The sequence below is a fragment of the Rhodnius prolixus genome, unplaced genomic scaffold, assembly GCF_049639745.1.
Source record: "Rhodnius prolixus isolate KJV_2025 unplaced genomic scaffold, Rpr scaffold_11, whole genome shotgun sequence".
Lineage (NCBI taxonomy): Eukaryota > Metazoa > Arthropoda > Insecta > Hemiptera > Reduviidae > Rhodnius > Rhodnius prolixus.
In genome coordinates, this window is record NW_027411625.1 from 18,210,647 (window position 1) to 18,229,567 (window position 18,921).

At 36.3% G+C, this 18,921-nt stretch overlaps 1 protein-coding gene across 4 annotated transcripts in view; it reads left to right on the forward strand.

Moving 5' to 3' along the window:
* LOC141459117 (ubiquitin carboxyl-terminal hydrolase 4-like) overlaps window positions 1–18,921 on the forward strand; it is an 87,792-nt gene that overhangs the window by 56,804 nt on the left and 12,067 nt on the right. Inside the window, exons 12-15 of one of the 4 annotated variants that reach the window (XM_074137735.1) lie at window positions 2,480–2,718; window positions 3,781–3,912; window positions 9,665–9,893; window positions 17,338–17,591. In XM_074137735.1, the coding sequence (XP_073993836.1) occupies window positions 2,480–2,718; window positions 3,781–3,912; window positions 9,665–9,893; window positions 17,338–17,591 (854 nt within the window). The remainder of the gene's footprint in view (window positions 1–2,479; window positions 2,719–3,780; window positions 3,913–9,664; window positions 9,894–17,337; window positions 17,592–18,921) is intronic. The other 3 variants (XM_074137736.1, XR_012461384.1, XM_074137737.1) reach the window with 3 other exon arrangements.

Here is an 18,921-nt window from a genome sequence, read left to right on the forward strand (position 1 = left end):
TTCGTATCAAAATTTTACCGTTCTTAACCCATACATACTTAACAATATTAGATTTCTTCGCTGCACGAGCTGCACCGTATAATTTTTTAAAGTAAGGAGTTAATGATTCATTTATGTAGATGGTAAAATTCTCTTGAGAATTCCAACCAATATGCCTAGTAGCGAAGTCTCTCTTGACCTTCCTTTTAGCTATGAGACTGTCCCTAGTACTCTGTCTGAGAAAAGTTACAATGATAGGCGGAAGCCGAGGCGGATCAAATGTAGTAGCAGTTGGTCTAGTCCTACATACAACATCAACTTCACTGACATCAACATCGAGTGCAGTACCAATTTTATTTAGTAATTCAACTACATTCTCACCTTGCGTAGTCGGTATATTATGTATTTCAACTGTTTTACTTCGATATGCCTGCTTCAGTAATTCAACAGTGAAGTGTAATTCAGAGACCTTACTCTCAAGTATCTTCTTCTCATTCGTTAGATAATCAACCTGAGCTAACAAGGAATCAACTTTAGTCTGCAAACTAGTAACTGAAGAAGTATTTTCTTTAATGCAAGCATGACATTCATCTAGAGATTTTATTATGTCAGCATTCTGAGCTTTTTGATTTTCAATAAACGCATTCAAAGCAGTAGTATTCATTTGTATGGCATGAAGTACATCATTTAAAGATGTAATTTCTTTATTTGATGTTACTGGCTTTGCAATGCTAGGTGATGCAGTTGTAAAATCAGTACGTGTAGTTCTTAATTCTTTGTTACAATTTATACATATCCATGATTTGTTTAATTCTTTGAAAGTTGACCAGTCATCTGTGGATAAACTAACACAATCTAAATGAAACAACAACTTACATTTTATGCATTGTGCGTGCGTACTGTTTGTGCCGCGCGTTAGAACAACATTGCACTTGCCACATTTTGCCATAGTTATTTATCAAAACTCACCACAATAATCAAAGTTCAAACAACAAACAACAGATTGTATAGAATAAATTGAAAACGTACCAACCTGCTATTTATTGAGTTAACTATTCCTATATGAATAACGAAGAACTATTTAACAGAAAATTGTTCTGAATGGCACAAAATTCAGCTAATCTATTGGCAAATATTTATGCAAAAAATCAGCACATAAAACCTCCAAAACCACAATAAAAAAACAAATTTAATCAGACACGATGTGAACTGTATTAGAACTGTATTCGAACTTTTAAAGTAAGGAGTTAATGATTCATTTATGTAGATGGTAAAATTCTCTTGAGAATTCCAACCAATATGCCTAGTAGCGAAGTCTCTCTTGACCTTCCTTTTAGCTATGAGACTGTCCCTAGTACTCTGTCTGAGAAAAGTTACAATGATCTCTTAGAGAGAGAGAGAGAGAGAGAGAGAGAGAGAGAGAGAGAGAACAGTGTGTGAGAGGGTGTGATGTGTGTGTGAGGGAGGGCGGGAGAGAGAGAGGGACAAGAAAGCGATACTCTTTCTGTTCGATCCCCGTATAAGTTTAAATTTAAAGATGTTTTCGCCCTCTTGCTGGCGAGTCGTCCTTTGCCCAGACTGTTGGAAAGACTGTGGGAAAGAAGAGGGGGATCCAGCTCGTGCTGAGAGCTTTTCGTACCACTCCGCCTGGTGGAGTCTCGTGGCAGCCATGTCTGCCCCCATTGAAGTCGAGCGTCAGTTACCACGTGGTCAGGACATAACAGCCAGGGTCCATACCAGCAATTATCCCTGGTGTTTGTCTGTGTATTAATTATAAGAAGAACTGTAAGTCTTAATAATTATGTCTTCGGTCTAGAACCTTTATTAGTTAATTGTATGATGCACTTTTGTACCAGTTGTAAATAGAACTCTGAGTGTTTCTGAATGTTGGTAGCGCCCCCCACCCCTTTAACCAGCTCTCTCATTTTAATTCATGATTATTATCCTCCCTATTTCAAGATTTTTCACTTTCTGTATGTATGTCTTGGATAGCACTACCCAAAAGCAGAAATCACAGTCATTTGATCATTTCTTTACTTGGCGCTGGAGGGTTCATTTGTATGATTTTAAAGGAAGTATGCCTATCGGCCTCATTACTTAATTGGTTAGTCAGCTTTAAAAGTCTGGATTGGTAGATTGTACCATTAGTTTACTTTAGGATAGTTAATAGCTACAAAGTGGTTCTTTTAAGAGAAGCGAAACCCCAGCTTTACGGAAATCCATGGAGTATATAATTAATAATACTTTTCAAACAAAAGCGATAGGCCTTTATTTTATTTAAACACAAGTATTCAGACCAAGGTTACTCGCTTTTCTGAATTTAAACTGACAAATAAAATAATATAACATGAGTAAGAATAAGACAAAATTGACAACAATGTAGTTTTTATGATGGGAAATCCCCAAAGGGTTGTTGTAATGAGGTAACTTCGAACCAATTTTGTTTATTAAAATTAATTTGATTCGACATTTCTAGTTTAGTGCTTTCTGTTTGTTTCAGATATCAACTCCCAGTGTTGCCGGTAAACGTAGACGAAGATGAAGATATCATTGTACCGGTATGTTTTTGGGAGAAAGTGAAACCTGTCGATAGGTTTGCTCAAAATCATTTATTTGGGGTGCCATTTTTAGCAGCAATACCACGTAGACCTATCAGTTCAATAGAGTTGAATAGCATATTAAAGGAGAAGATGAGACGACATTTTGTATTTTATAACGAGATGGATGCTGTAAATGGTGGTGAGTTCGTCATTGACAGATTTAGATAAAAATTGAACCTTCCAAGCAAATCTAAAACAACCAAGCCATCCATCCACCCTAACTCAATTGTTTTTGTATAAATAATGCATTGTAAGTAAAATATTTGCACAATTCAAACTGTTTAGCGTGAAATTAGTCAGAATCTACTGGATCTAAGGAAATACAAACCCCACTAATGAAATAGGGGTAATGTTGAGTTTGACAATGAAGTGGTGGTAGTGTGGGATCAAAGTAATAAGCGATACCACCTATGAGCAGTAGCTTAATAATAAAGCCAGTTTTGTCAGTTGTTATGCTGTCAGTGGGTGAAATCTTTTAAATTACATTCTGTGGGCATAATTCTAATCCTGACTATGTGATTAAATGTAGTTATCTAGACAGAAACTCAGGAGTTAAATGTTTCAAATTACATAGTCTAGCTAGCTAGTCAAAGTGTCCAAGGAGGTTTATATTCAGCCAGGTGGTCTCACGACCTTAAAGTAATTATCAGTTTACTTAGGCTAATAGCTAACGATGAACTTAGATCTAACTTCTAAGCTTCTGCTTCCATGAGGTTGTTGTTTGATTTCAACTGTATAAATGATTGTTGCAACTGTAAGGAAGGGGAAGGTGAGTAAAGGAAACACAAAGAATACACAAAAGAAAAACAGATTTATTAAGAACAAAAATTATCTCTTTACAAACATATGCTAATACAACTATAGGAAATAAAAAGGTCTCTCTCCAGGGTCCTCCAACGCCACTTCAACCAGATCTCCCGAACGAACTCAACGAATGACACCTCTCGCTCCCAGATTGTGCACAGGCGCAGAGAAACAACCCTACTACAATAACTTGCCCACGCTCTAGGTCGTACTGACTGATTGGCCAGTCCCGTGAGCCCCACTTCTCTGCGTACGACTCCGCTCTCTCTACACAGCTAACTAAAATTTCTATGAATACATTAATCTAATCCATTCACTCCTCTTGTTCTAGTGTTTTTCAGAAGTTAAAACAAAGAGTTTAAAGCAAATTCTGTTGTTAATAATTTGTAATTTTTAGATAATACATGTAACAGAAATGATGCTGGAAGTTCCCAGGAGAGATGCTTTCCCTTATTCACTATGGACACTACCAGAGCCACACCAAATCCACAACCACTAGAGTTTGTAAATGGCGTCTCAAATATAAGAGGTAACTAACATTTATAAAAAATATGATTGCCCTTTGCCTTTTCGTATAAAGCTTTTCTTTGTGATCCATTTAGTTCTCTACCAATGGCCTAATTTTGATTAATTATTTTTTGAACATGTTTAAAGCTGACTGACTGTCAATTAACATCAGTAAAAGGAATAATTCTTTCCTACCTATCCCAAGACTTTGATTACTAGAAAACTTAATAGTTCTGATGATTCAGTTAAAATATGTTGACATAACAATTCATAATTACTATATTTAGCTTGTTCATTATTACTGGCTATTCTTTATTTTTCTATATCTTTTGAAAACTGAATCTAGTAAATCATCAACTCTCTGAGGCTGCATTCATATTTTTAATTTCACTAGGCAACGAATATAGCTTTGATAATTTTATTACTGTTTATCAGCACTAGTAAAATCTGTAAAGCCAATCTTTGAAAGTGGGGAAAAAAATGATTTAAAATTGGTAGGCCAAGTTATTGAGAATTAAGACTCATTTACCGACGGATAAATGTCCTGATTATTTTTATAATTACTTCAAAGGTGTGGAAGATGTCGTTAACAAATAAATTATTTTTAAGTTGAATATGCAACTTCCCGCAAGGGGTGTCTGATGCATGCAGACACTTGGGGAGTAAGGCGCCACGGTAGCCGAGCGGGTTAAGAGGCGAGACCTGCAAAGCTAATATGCATTGTGGTACTGGGTTCGATTCCCGGTCTAGGCCTTGGATTTTATTTAATGGTTAAACGAGAAATAGTAAAGTACGTTTGCTATTCGCCTCCGTCCACGACACCTAATTGGTAGTTGGACGTTAAGCCCACCTGAAAAAATAGGCGATTACTTTACTTTTTTTTACTTGGGGAGTAGCTACCCCACGAGTTACCACAGCTCATTACACCATGCACCCTCATCTTAACAGTAAATTGTACACTAATACTACAACACGTTCACTACAGAAAAGGTCATCTACAGTACGGTAGCCCTAAGGTTTCACCTAGTTAGTAAATGTTCCTGACTAGGAAATAAACCAGTTGTCTCGAGGTAACGGGGCCTCCACCTCTTGGAGTATAAATGATTCAAAGAATAATAGATAGCCTCAATAACGGACGGATTTTAAAGGATAGACATGGCGCGGACAAGTACTTACGCTTGGGAACATGGAACATAAAGAGCTTGCAGGTTAAGGAGGTAGAAATAGTTGAGGAAATGATAAAGTACAGAATTGATATCCTGGGAATTTCTGAGGTAAAGAAAAAGGGATCGGGAATATATACACTAGGAATGAAGTAGAAAGACAAGAGTATATTAATTGTAGAAACGTGGCAAAACAAGTAGTTAGGGAAGCGAAAATGAAAAGCTGGGAAGAATTCGGGAAAGGTTTAGAGGATAGCTGTCAGGAAAATGTAAGGCACTTCTGGCAGACAGTCAAAACATTGAGAGGCAAAAGGAGCAAGCCAGTTAGAAATGTCAGAGATCAGGAAGGAAGGATTGTGTCGAATAGCAATCAGATCCTGGACACTTGGAGAAGATATTTCGCAGGTATTTAGGGGCAATTGCCCGTTGGAACCTGGAAGAACTCCGTTTAGAGATAGCGTTGACTCAGAGATCCAAGAAGATGATGACGAACCGATTTGGGAAGAGGATGTAGAGTTTGCACTGGAAAGGATTAAAACTGGGAAAGCTTCAGGAATAGACAATATTGATCCGGAGCTGATTAAATATGGAGGACTGGACTTACTTAAAAAACTGCATACCTTATTTCTAAGAATATTGGAAGTTAAAAGAATCCCTAAAGAGTGGGAATATAATGTCATTATCCCCATATATAAAAAAGGTAATGCAAGCGAATGTAAAAACTACCGACCAATATGCCTATCTTCTGTCGTATATAAGATGTATACCCGAATATTGGAGCGCAAATTACGCCAGCGAGTTGAGAAAGATATGGAAGAAGAACAAGCGGCTTACAGACCAGTGAGACAAACTCAAGATCATATTTTCTCCCCGAGGATGATCTTTGAAAAGGCCTGGGATAAAGGTAAAGATCTGTACCTAGCATTTTTGGATTTAGAAGCAGCTTTTGATTCGGTACCAAGAGAAGAATTATGGAATGCATTGAGAGCCAAGAACATCCCTACAAACTTATTGAAGGCCATTAAGTCAGTATATCAGGAACCCAAGGCAGTTGTACGACTGAACGGGGAAGTATCGGGTCCATTTAATTTAGAGAGGGGTGTGAAGCAGGGTGACAGCTTAAGTCCTCTGCTTTTTAATTTTTTCATGGACGAGATACATAAAGTGTGTAAAAGAAGAACACCCCAAGTAAAGGTAGGTAACTGGAGAATGAGGCCGATATATGCTCAATCGTTTCTCTACGCGGATGATGTAGCGAGTTCCAAAGAGCATCTGCAGCATTCAGTAACTGAATGGAATGAAGTGCTCAAATGGAAAGGAATGGCGCTGAACGTGAGTAAAAGCAAAGTAATGCACGTTGGAAGGACACAACAATCCGGGTGGAGTGTGAAGGGGCATTCATGGAACAGGAAGAGGAGTTTAGGTACCTTGGAGTCTTTTTTATCCGGGATGGCAGAATTGATAAAGAGCTGCTGAATCGGGTGGGTGTGGCCAATAAAGCCTTCGGTCTGATCAGGAATACTGTGGTCGGTAAAAGAGAGGTCAGCAAAAAAGTGAAAATGACCGTCTTCAAGACCGTCTACTTACCTCTTCTTCAGTATGGGGCAGAATCGTGGACTATGCTGGATAAGCATGCAAGCCCGGGCTACAGCTGCCGAAATGAGATTTCTCCGCCGGATCGAAGGGAAAACTAAGCGTGATAAAATTAGAAATGAAACAATAAGGAGCAGCTTAGAGATACAACCCTTCGTAACCAAGTTGAAGAATCGGCAGTTGGGGTGGTTTGGCCACGTCTGCAGGAGAAGAGAAGAGGAGAAGATTAGATGCTTGATGGAGGCCAAATCAGAAGGCCGTAGACCAAGAGGCAGACCAAGATTGGGTTATTTGGATTACATGGGGCGTTTGGCACAAAAGCGAGGTCAGACTAGGTCTTCTATCCAAAAATTGGCAAGCAACAGGGAAGAGTACATCCGTTGGTTAAAAGCCTAAGTTATCTAAAGCTCGACGCTGAATGACATAAGAGCATCAAAAATAGATAATTATTAACTAAATATATTTTATATACAGGGTGACCAGAGTTATATGCTCCACCCACTTTTTTTTTTAAACGGCGGGAAAAAACACGTATTTAATCATTTTTAGTCTAGTTTATTTTTAGTGATTGGCCCATTTTTTTAAACCCCTGCATCTCGAGATACAGCATCCAACTTTGTTTTTTCAAATGGAACGTTATATTTTTTTTTGCATATTTTTATAGTATTTGAGCTCCTAAAAAAAACAAAAAATTTTTTTGAAATCGGTTAGGTTTTTCAAAAGTTATGGTAATTTAAAATATGAAAAACAAATTTCAGTTTATTGTCAAAATTACGTAATTATTTTTAAAGAATCTGTTCAAACAAGGCACAATCAACGGATAGGCAAGCCAAAACTCTGGACTCCCACGCTTTGCTTGTAGCAACACTTGTGGTGGCGAAGTCAAGACTAGGCAGGCTAGAGTTATTCAACGTTCAGGTTGTTTTTTCTAGAAACGTTTGGTGTGGAGTTTTAGGAAATCAACTAATCGGCCCATACTTCCTCAGAGAGAACTTAACTAGTGAAAGGTATCTAACTTTTATTAAGAGACATTTTGCCAGTTCTGCTTGAAGATGTTCCTCTACAACGTCGGCTAGATATGTATTTTTAACAAGATGGTTTGCCCGGCACATAATACGAGAGTTTTTCAAGTTTACCTGGACCGAAATTTCCATGAAAAGTGCTTAGGAACTCGTTATCCGATCCAATGGCCACCTTGATCTCCGGACTAAACCCCAATGGACTATGTTTTGTGGGGATATCTACAAAATAAAGTGTACCTTAATCCCGTGGCTTCAGTCGAAAATCTGGAACGTTGAATAACTCTAGCCTGCCTAGAACTTGACTTCTTCACCATAAGTGCTGCTACGAACAGAGCGTGGGAGTCCCGAGCTTTGGCTTGCCTATCCGTTGATGGTGCCCAGTTTGAACAGCTTCTTTAAAAAAAATAAGGTAATTTTAACATTAAACTGAAATTGGTTTTTCATATTTTAAATTGCCGTAACTTTGAAAAACCTAACCTATTTAAATTTTGTTTTTTTGTTTTTTTAGGAACTCAAATATAAAAATATGCAAATTAATATTGATTAATGTAGTGTCCATAGTAAAAAAATATAGCGTTCCATTTGAAAAATAAAGTTTGATGCTGTATCTCAGGATAATGGGGTTTAAAAAAATGGGTCAATCACTGAAAATAAACTAGACTAAAAATGATTAAATACGTGTTATTTATTTTTTCGAAAATTCCCGCCGTTTAAAACAAAAGTGGGTGGAGCGTATAACTCTGGTCTCCTTGTGTCTATATATATATATAAAATACACACAGTTATACATGTATATAAATGGAGTTGATAGAGTGGGCTACGAATTCTTCAAGAATGCATCTTTGCAAATCCTAGAACAGCTTCTCCATGTTTTTAGAATTAATTTTTTGGGCAGAATTCTTTCCAGTTTACGGAATCCTTTTCTTTCCTCTATTTAAAAAAAAAGTGTGGCCGATGTTAATAACTATTGTGGTCTGTCTTTTTTGAAGTACATTGGAAAATTTTTTTTTGGTCGCCTTTTAAATTGGTTATAGTTAGTTCTTTGTTCGCATTAACAGTTTTAATGAGTTACTGGGCTTAAAAAACGGTACCTTACGGCTGACAGCATATTTAGGCTATTTAATATAATTTTTCCCCCCTTTTTTGGCTTCCTGGACTTTGCAGATCGCCTTATTGAATATAAGTGAAATGCGATTAAAGCGTAAAGGGAAAAATCCTTGTTTGCAAAAGTGACCACTTTGCAATTACAGAGTTAGAAGATACGGTCCACTTTGTTTCCATATTTCATTTTCTTGTCCCTTACCTCCGATCAGTTTTTTAAGGAGATTCCTCTCATTTGATTTCTTCCTTAGTTTACTGAATTAGTCTCTCCTTCTCTAATATGTGATCGTCGCTTGGAATGTTAAAAATTAATACATAATGAATTCAGCTAACTCTGAATCTCTAACATCTTTTTTTTTTATTCATTTTAGTCAATTTTTTTTAACCTTGAAACATTTTATTCCAAATAAACCAAACCTTGGCAGACGGTTTCCTTGAAGTATTATTATTGTTATTTTAATTTAAGGCGCATCAATATCTGAGGTTACTGGCACCCGGAGCTTTTGATAATTGTAAATATATTCAAATTAAGCTGGGTACTACCAAAATTCTTTCGTGGACACGCATTTTGCGGAATACTTTTATCGACCACTGTTCTACGGTAAATGAGTTTAACTTAAAAATGAAAACCACACTTTCCGTTTTGATAATGGCGCGGCCATGTGGCGGGCAGCATTCTAAAACTGTCCGGTAGGATATTGTGTAAGGGTTGTATGTTACCGTGCATATTCAGTTATACCTCACTATTGGCATACTTACTGTAGCGTCTAGTTGTGTAAGGTGATAGAACATTCAGCAGAATTTATTGTTAAGAGAAAGTTTGTCAGTTATTCGTAATTACTGCACTTTTTGAGTGTTTTTAACAAGATTTTTAAAAATATTTATTAATTTTTAGACATCATGGAAGAAAACTATCACAACCGATATTTCGGAAGAATGATACTAATTGTACAGATGACTGCAGAAGAAAGACGTGAGTTGTATCGCGAGAAGCCGGCCGAATACGGCCCAGATTTGATGTTATCTCAGAGTAATGTGATTAGAGATAAAAACGCCAGAATTAATATAGAGGACTGCATATCATTATTTACCACATGTGAAAAACTTAGCGCAGACGATGCATGGTTAGTATAGTAAATACAATCATGAAACTTTGCACAGCAGTTACAAGAAAATATTGTTTTCGTTCAGGTTTGCAAAAATATAAAAATAAACTAGCACAAAATAAAATACGAGGGTCATTCAATAAGTAACGAGACAAATTATTATTGCTCAAAAACGGTTTATTGAATCAGTACAAAACTTTGGTTACTTTTCAACATAGTCCCCAGCAACACTTATACACTTGTCCCATCTTTCTGCTAATTTGTAAATGCCCTTGGCATAAAATTCTTTGGGTTGATCTCGAAGCCATTTTTGCACCTGATTTTTTACCTCTTCATTGGATCGAAAATGTATCCCTCGTAGACTTTCTTTAAGGGGTCCAAACAGATGGAAGTCTGATGGGGCGAGGTCGGGGCTGTAGGGGGGATGTGGAAGGATCTCCCATCCCAGTTTCTGAAGTTTTTCTTTCGTCAGCAGTGCCGTATGTGGACGGGCGTTGTCATGAAGCAAAATCACGCCTTCAGTCAAGAGCCCACGGCGTTTCGTTCAAATTGCAGGTCTTATCTTATTTTCCAGCATGTCACTGTAGTACTGGCTGTTGATTGTTCTTTGGCCTTCAAGAAAATCACAATAAATTGGCCCCTGAAAATCCCAGAATACTGTAAGCATGACTTTACCGGCAGATGGCTGGGTCGTGAATTTTTTCCGAATGGGAGAAGTCGTATGGTTCCACTCAAGGCTCTGTCGTTTTGACTCTGGCTCATAGTGGTGGATCCATGTTTCATCACACGTTACAATTCTTTTGAAAAAACCTTCTCCTTCAGTCGAATATCGATTTTTCAACTGTTGACTGATTTGAAGCCGGGTTTCTTTGTGAGCGTCCGTGAGTTGTCTGGGCACCCATCTCGCACAGGTTTTCTTGTACTGCAGCTTGTTGTGAATAATGTTATGGACAGTTCCAACACTCGCGTTTACTTTTTCACTTATCAGTTCAACGGTGATGCGCCTATTGTCCCGAATTAACGCGTCAATCCGAGATTCGAGAGAGGAAGTCCCAACTTCGATCGGTCGTCCACTGCGTTGCTCGTCAGAAGCTTTTGTACGGCCACTTTGAAACTGTTCTACCCATTTGTAAACGTTCGAACGATTCAAACAATTGTCTCCGTACACTTTTAACATTCTTTTGTGGATTTTACTACCTTTCTCACCTTCCGCGACTAAAAATCTGATCACGGCACGTTGTTCTTCCACGGTGCAATTCTCGAGCGGACTCGCCATCGTTAACTGAGTAAATTTGAGGTTATGTTTACAAAATATAATTGAACAGCTGATCAGATGTCATCGCAAGGTTGCCAACTTTATGTCCTGAAAGTTTCATACGGATCAATTTAGCTGTTTTTGAGCAGTAGTAATTTGTCTCGTTACTTATTGAATGACCCTCGTATAATAAAATAAAACAGAAAATTAAACTATTATCTTGGGCGCCAATAAGACATTAGACGGTTTGGATTAATAATTACATTCTTGGATTAAAGTGAATCTATAACACCAAGCTTGCATACAGTAAGACAGCAAACTAGGCCATCTGTTTTCATTGGTTAGCAGGTCTGTAAATTCATCGCAATCCAATTCATATTTCTTAAAATGTACATATCTCAGACCTTTTAAAATAGGGCACACACATACAAAATGAAAAACATCCTCACATCTCTGTAAATTACACAAGGAGCATAATTTAATATCGTTATTAAATTTATAATTATTTAAGTACAATAGTTCCCCTCTACACTTAATAACCCAACTGATAGCCACTGAATCTAAATTACTATACACAGGAATTCGGCCACAACATAATACACTTTTATACAATTTGTGATAACAGCTTTTTTGTGCGTTCAACCTATACTGAGTAATTAATTTTTCTTTTACTTTTTCTGTAATTGCATTAACACTATAGTTTTTATTTAGTAATTGTTCTAAGAGAACGTCATAATTTGTGCAGAATTTTTCCCAATCCTTATACAAATAAATCTTTTTTCTTATAATTTCGTTAATTACGATATGAGGATATCTTTTACTCGGCAAGTCAATACATCTACGAACATAGTTAATGTGTAGCCTAATAGTGTACAAATCGGTGGGCATCAGATTGGTTTCCAAATATACAATGTAATCGGGGGCATTAACAGGCAATTTGAAAACTTTTTTAATAAAATATTTTAACAGAACCTCAATCTTATCGTATGGTGTTATACCCCATATCTGGGCTCCATAACAAATCATTGCCCTCGATACAGCATTGTATACCTGAATCTTAGCGCTAAATGGTATGTTTTTATTCAAAATAATACTGTTGAATGAATTAAGAGCAAATTTTGCTTTTGAATTTCTCTCTTTAAAATGCCCATCAAGAGACAAATTTGAAGATAAAGCTATTCCTAAGTACTTGTAGCTATTTACTACTTAATTTTCTCCTTGTTATACCACCAAACTTCGTGTCTAGCTGGTCTACCTCCATTCCTAAAGACCATTATTTTAGATTTACTCAGATTTAACTGAAGGTTCCACCTGGCGAAATACTCCGCAACTGTCTCAATCATTCTTTGTAGGGACACCTTGTCTGTGCCAAGAAGCACCAGGTCATCAGCATACGCCAGTAACTTGATAATTGTATCGCCTACTTGAACTCCTCCCTCGAGACAATCATCAATCTCACACAAGAACAGAGAGAATAACAGGGGGCTAAGCAGACATCCCTGCTTTACACCCATTTTTGTTTCAAACCGTTTTGATAAACCCTCATGATTCCACACCGAGGCGTACGTATCTGTATACAAATCAGTTATTACGTTAATCATTCTACTGGAAACACCAAAGCAAGACAGTTTGTAGAATAGAGCATGTCTGTCCACTCTATCGAAAGCCGCAGAGAGATCAATGAAAAAAGCGAAAACTTTGCGTCGTTTTACAGCTAATCTAAGTTTCACTATTGCCATCAAACTCATAATGATGTCCAGTGTTGAATATGATTTTCTAAACCCCGCCTGAAACTCACCTATTACTCCTCGTGCATCAACCCAATTGGTCAGCCTATTCAAAAGAAACCCAGAGAACAACTTAGCTATTGTATTACAGAACGAAATTCCTCTATAATTAGTGACATCGTTTAAACTGCCCTTCTTGTGAATAACAAGATAACAGAAGCTTTCCCTAAAGCTATCCGGTACTTTACCATCTTCATAAAATTTATTAAAAATAATAAGCAGTGTATCTAATAGAATATCCCTTTTTTTAAAATTCATATGGAATTCTGTGTTTATCTTGGGCTTTATTGTTTTTAGCCGCACTAAGTACTTGTACCAGTTCTACTCTAGTGAAGGGTACATCCAACATTTTGTCAGTAACATAAGGAGCAGCATAATGTATTCTGCTACAGTTTAAGATAGTGTTCAGAAGCGAATTAAAGTGTTCAACCCAATCCCTCATTTCAATATTTTTATCGAGTTTAAATTCTTTACACTTAAATAACCGCAAAAGCTCCCAGAAATCTTTAGAATCTCTGACAGTTTTAAATTTACCAATAGTAGCAGAAATATCCTCTTTTTTCTTTTTTATACACAATTGCTTATAAGTTTTATTAGCCCTGAGATAGAGAAATTTAACAGTGGATGTGTTACTTTTTCTATATAATTTAAGTAGATTAAAGACTCGGGATCGGGCCACCAGACACTCCCTATCAAACCACTTTTGTTTAAAAGTTCTGTTTTTATCACTTTTAGCATTTAATAGATTATTTTTATAAGCGTAGTTCAATATAATATCAGTCACCATTTTCAAGCAGTTGTGGGCATCATCTAAAGAAAAGTCAGCCACTTCTAGGACTTTCTCAATACTTTCTTTGAACCTATTATTATGGCTGGAATGCCATTTAAGTTTAGGGAGAAGCGGTAATATTTGTTCCTTAGTTACGTCTTTAGTACTAAGGGTCACACTTATCGGGCAGTGGTCAGAGAAGCTTTCATCCAATATTTCAAACGACTCAATCTCTGGCAACACTTCAACGGAAGCCGCACATAAATCTATAACAGACGAGCCTCTCGTTCCAATAAAAGTAAATTCACCAACCAGATCTCTTTTCACGCGACCATTCAATACTACAAGATTAAAGTCATCAAAAAAAGACAATAGCTGCACACCGTTACGGTTAATAACATCATCTTTGGAATTTCTGACATTTGATATAAGACACGAAGAGGAGGTCAAGTATCCAGGAATAACTTGTTCATTACTAATTCGACTATTAAAGTCGCCTATTAAGAGAAATCTCAATTCACAGTTATGCTCAATTAAATTATATAAATTTTGAAAGTCTTCAGACCATCTGTTACAATTTAAGTAAACGGGTAATATATAGAATAAATTAGATTCATGATTAATCTGAATTACCTGATAACTAGAAATATTTTTAAAACAAACCAAATTGCGAATAATCATATTTTCTTTTATGCCCAAAAAGATGCCCCCACTAGCTCTACCAAACCTCGATTCTTTAACCGCGGGAATCCAATTCAATTCAAAATCAGGAAAATATTTTTTAAATTTAACAAAGTAAATTTCTTCATGTATAAAAGTTTCTAAAAGAATAAATATTTCAGACTTCTGTAAAAATATATGAAAATCTAAAATATACAATTTGTTTTTGAGACCGGCAATGTTGTAAGCAAAGACCTTTAAAACAGCATTGTTGTAATTACCTTTTGAGCAGAATTCATTCTTTACCAGATTGGGCCGATGATGTTGAGCTGCTTCGGGGACGAAAATATTGTATGAGCTGATTTGAAGCTAACGGAGTACATTTCTTAAGCCGCTTCCCCTTCTTAGTTTCATCCGATTCCACCGCATCATCTAATTTTATATGTTTCTCGCCAGGTTTCTCCGAGGAATCACCTTTTCTTAATTGCTCGTAGTGGCAAAATTTCCCATTAATAATAAGTCCGTTTCCTTTTAGTTTGCATTGCTGGCCCGTCGCTCTTATTTCAGCTTGAATTGACCTTAATTCTTTCCTTTGTGCTTGTGTATCTTTATCGTAGTCTGACGAAATAAACACTCCCGTTCCCTTCAGTTACTTTGCATTTAGAAGGAGTGATCTTTTCTTAATATTGGATATGCAGGAGACTACAATTGGCCGTTTCTTATTTTCTGCTGGTCCTATTCTCTTTACAAAGTTCAAATCATTTTTGTTCATCTCAATTTCTAATGCTTTATTAAATAAGTCCAAAATACTGTGTTGTAATGACTCTGGGTTTTCTCCATTGGTTTCAGGGATTCCGAAAACTATTAAATTGTTCCTTCTTTGCATTAGTTCGAACGCCATATTCTGTCTAACTACAATTTGTTTAAGTTCCATATTTTCTTTCTTTAATTCATTGTATTTTCTATTTTGTTCTTCAAGAATAGCTTGAATGTTTATACTGTTTATTTCTTTTCGTATTGTCAGCTCAATTTCTGATTTTATATCATTTTTCATCTTCTCTAAGAGCGCTGTTAGATCCTTCAACTCCACAGGCATTATATAATTTGAGTAATAAATGAGTAAAAGAGGCAGTTAACTTTTTATCTTAAGCAATTTTCTGCCGGCTTAGAATAGAATAGAACTATTAAATATCGCAGTTTTAGGTTGACAAATAAGATAGCGACCAATGTTAGTAGTGTAGTGAGTAGAAATCACTAATCCAGTGACCTTGAATAAGTACCCCACCTGAATAAGCCAAGAATAGGATTATTTACCTTACACTGCCCTTTCGCACATAAATAAACATATAATAAATAATCACAGTAGTGTGGGCGGGTCTTCTTCTGCTACAAATCCCCACTACCTAAAATTTGTAGAAATTAATAGAATTTATATAAGAAATGAAAAACAAGATTTTCTTAAAACTCGAAATCTGTTCGATGGATTTTCTTGAAATTTTCACCATTCACAGAAGACACCTCAATCTCACTGTATCCAAATTTTAGCACTTTTAACTTCAACGCACACTAAGTTACAGCACTTCAACAGAGACACGATGTTATCAGTACGACAAGCAAAACGCAACTGTTATCAGTTATTATTTATTTTTTATTATTAATAATAATAATGATTGCTATTAGTTATTGTTGTTTATGAATTATTATTATTATTATTATTAATATTTATTTATTTATTTTTGGCGCATCGACGACTGTGGTTATTAGCGCCCCTAGAGCTATGTCGTTTTCTCGGACTAGAATGGCACATGTCTCTCTACCTGGTTAGCGTCCAACCAATATTTCTACCATGAGGCATGGAGGAGCCCCAAGTAATCCGACCTAGGTTCACACTTCCTTGATTGGTTATTGGTCTAGCCAACAAGAGTGAGCGAGGATATCTATTAGTGCCATCCTTTTCTTACCCAACTCATTCGTCTTATCTCAGTTTTATTAATTACCTAGAGGCTATTTGCATTTATATTCTTTCCCAAACGATTCTAGCTGTCACTTTTAAACTTTGGGGTGTAGTTCTCTTATAAATATTCCTACATCCTCTAAAATATACGAAGCCTAGCAATATGTGCAATATTTAAACTCATTTATACCTACATGGTTTGTTTCTGTTGGGATTCTGGAAGTTCGATTTAAATTTAATTACCCTAGAACAGGTGTGTCAAACTCAACTCGGGCCAATTGGTGCTACAGGCAAGATTCACGCGGGCCACAACACATTCACAAATTTTGTTACATTTTTATTCTGAAGTGAGGATTCGAGAATATGGATATGATAATCAAAATACTATAATTATGTTTATAAAACGAAAATTATTCTTTTTACCCGAAACTTGCCAGCGATTTCCTCGTATAAGTATTGCTATCTGGGTCCAAAGACAGGACGTAAGAATATATTTTGGGAATTCCCACTTCTTGTTGTCTCTTAAAACCGAATCATTCCGGAATTCCACTTAGAGTGGCAGACATATCGCTTCCAAACGTCGCCGGAACTGAATCAGCATGTTAATACACGCCCGCAGGCGTCCAGGTAAGGCACTGGGCATATATACTCGTTGTACACTCTTCTTAGTAGCATAAGGGTTAACAAGGAAATTGTGTCTACGTTATTGTCTTTATCTCCCCGAAGCTTTTCTTCATAACAATATTTTCTATTTTCATTTTATTACAGAACAACGTGGGCCAAAAAAATACCTCGGGGGCCGCATGCGGGCCGCCAGTTTGATACCCTGCCCTAAAAGATAAGGGTGGGAGAAGATCGAGGGCGCTATGTGCCAATGTCAAACCTTCAAAATCTTAGCCAGAGTTTTCACTACTGCCCTTAATAAGGGTATCTATTTATAAATGTTCACTTTTATGTTTAGCTTTTAGAAAATTTTATCTTTGAATCGTAACTGTTGGAGGAACTTTCTTATATCTGGTTTCTTGCTTCCCTTACAGGTACTGTCCAGCATGTAGAAAACATCAGCGAGCTACAAAAAAATTTGATTTATGGAAACTACCAAAGATACTTATCATCCATCTGAAGAGATTTTCTTATACGAGATGTCGCAGAGATAAAATAGATTCTCTTGTTGATTTCCCTTTAAACGATTTAAATATATCGAACTATGTGATAAACACCGAAGGCCCGCGAATGAAATATGATCTGATAGGTGTATGCAATCATTATGGACATATGGGTGGTGGGCATTGTAAGTACAAACTTAAGTAGCAGTGTTTTAGTATGTTAGTATAGTCAAGAGGTTTTGCAGAATAAAACCTTTCCAAAGGCAACTGTAAGTATCTCTCAAAATGCCAAGTCAGTCCAAATGTATCGGAAGTTAAATTTGTATAATTTAACTTCCACATAATGAAAGGGAAGTGCAACCGTAAGCATTATTCTAACATCCCGATACATGAGTAACATCTCCTTTGAACGTACTTTCGGTTTAAATGTTAAGTGTATGAAGTTGTTTTTTGTCGATTTCCAGTGTAGGCCTTGGATTTTATGAAGTGGTTAATAAGAGAAATTCATAGCAAAGTATGTTCGCTATATGCCTACGTCCACGACTTCTGATCGGTAGTTAAAAAATAAGCATTACTTTCATATTTTCTTTATAAGGGTTGATTAAAGAGCAAACAAAAGGTACTAAAACTATCGAAAATTTCATCTCTCTTCAGCTCTAATTTCAGCTAGATAGAAACGTTCGCAAAAAAGCTTATGTATTTAGTTTAGTTTCGTTTACACTTTCTTTTTTTTCCTTCGGGACTGATTTCTCTTAATACTGTTAGTTTTTGTTTTTTTAAAGTACATAAACATTCTCTTTGGAAAAGATTTTAAATTTTGTAACAATTGGTATCATTTAAATAATTTTATTCAATACATTTTTATAAATATTTTGTCTGTTAATTATTTAAAATTATGTAGTAGTATTCTACCAGACGCGACCGCGCGACTCAGCCCGTTGCAGACGATCTTGATGTATTTTAGATCTGAGAGAAAAAAAAACGACTTTTCTAACTCGAAAGCTCGTCCAAACAATGAGCTAGGGTAAGACAGGGCTAAAACCAGTAAGACCTTCCTGATAAAAAATCTTTGAAATCTGAAACACATTATGTGACTGAAAACCCCATTCTTGAGCCTCTTAGTAAAATTACACGGGAAATACAGTCGAACTTCTTATACCTGAAGTTTAAAGGCACAGTTTGACCCAGGAGGACAGAAGGGCAAACTCAGTTTATAACCAGCTTGGATTAAGAAATTCGGTTCTTTATGTGAGGAAGGAAAGAAAGTAGAAGAGTTAACCCTACACCGAGATGTTTATATTTGTTTACCACTTCTAATCTTTCACCATTATACTTTCATCTCTCCGAAAAGGCAACCCTTTCGAAAAATCTGTTTTTTTTTCAAGTTGTCAGCAAGATTCCACTGTTTGCAGTTTATTTCTAGAATGTTAATCTTTTTCTAAAAGTTTAGTGGATTATTGGCAATCAACAAAACATTATTCACATAAAGCAAAACCTCTACCAAACCTCAGATAA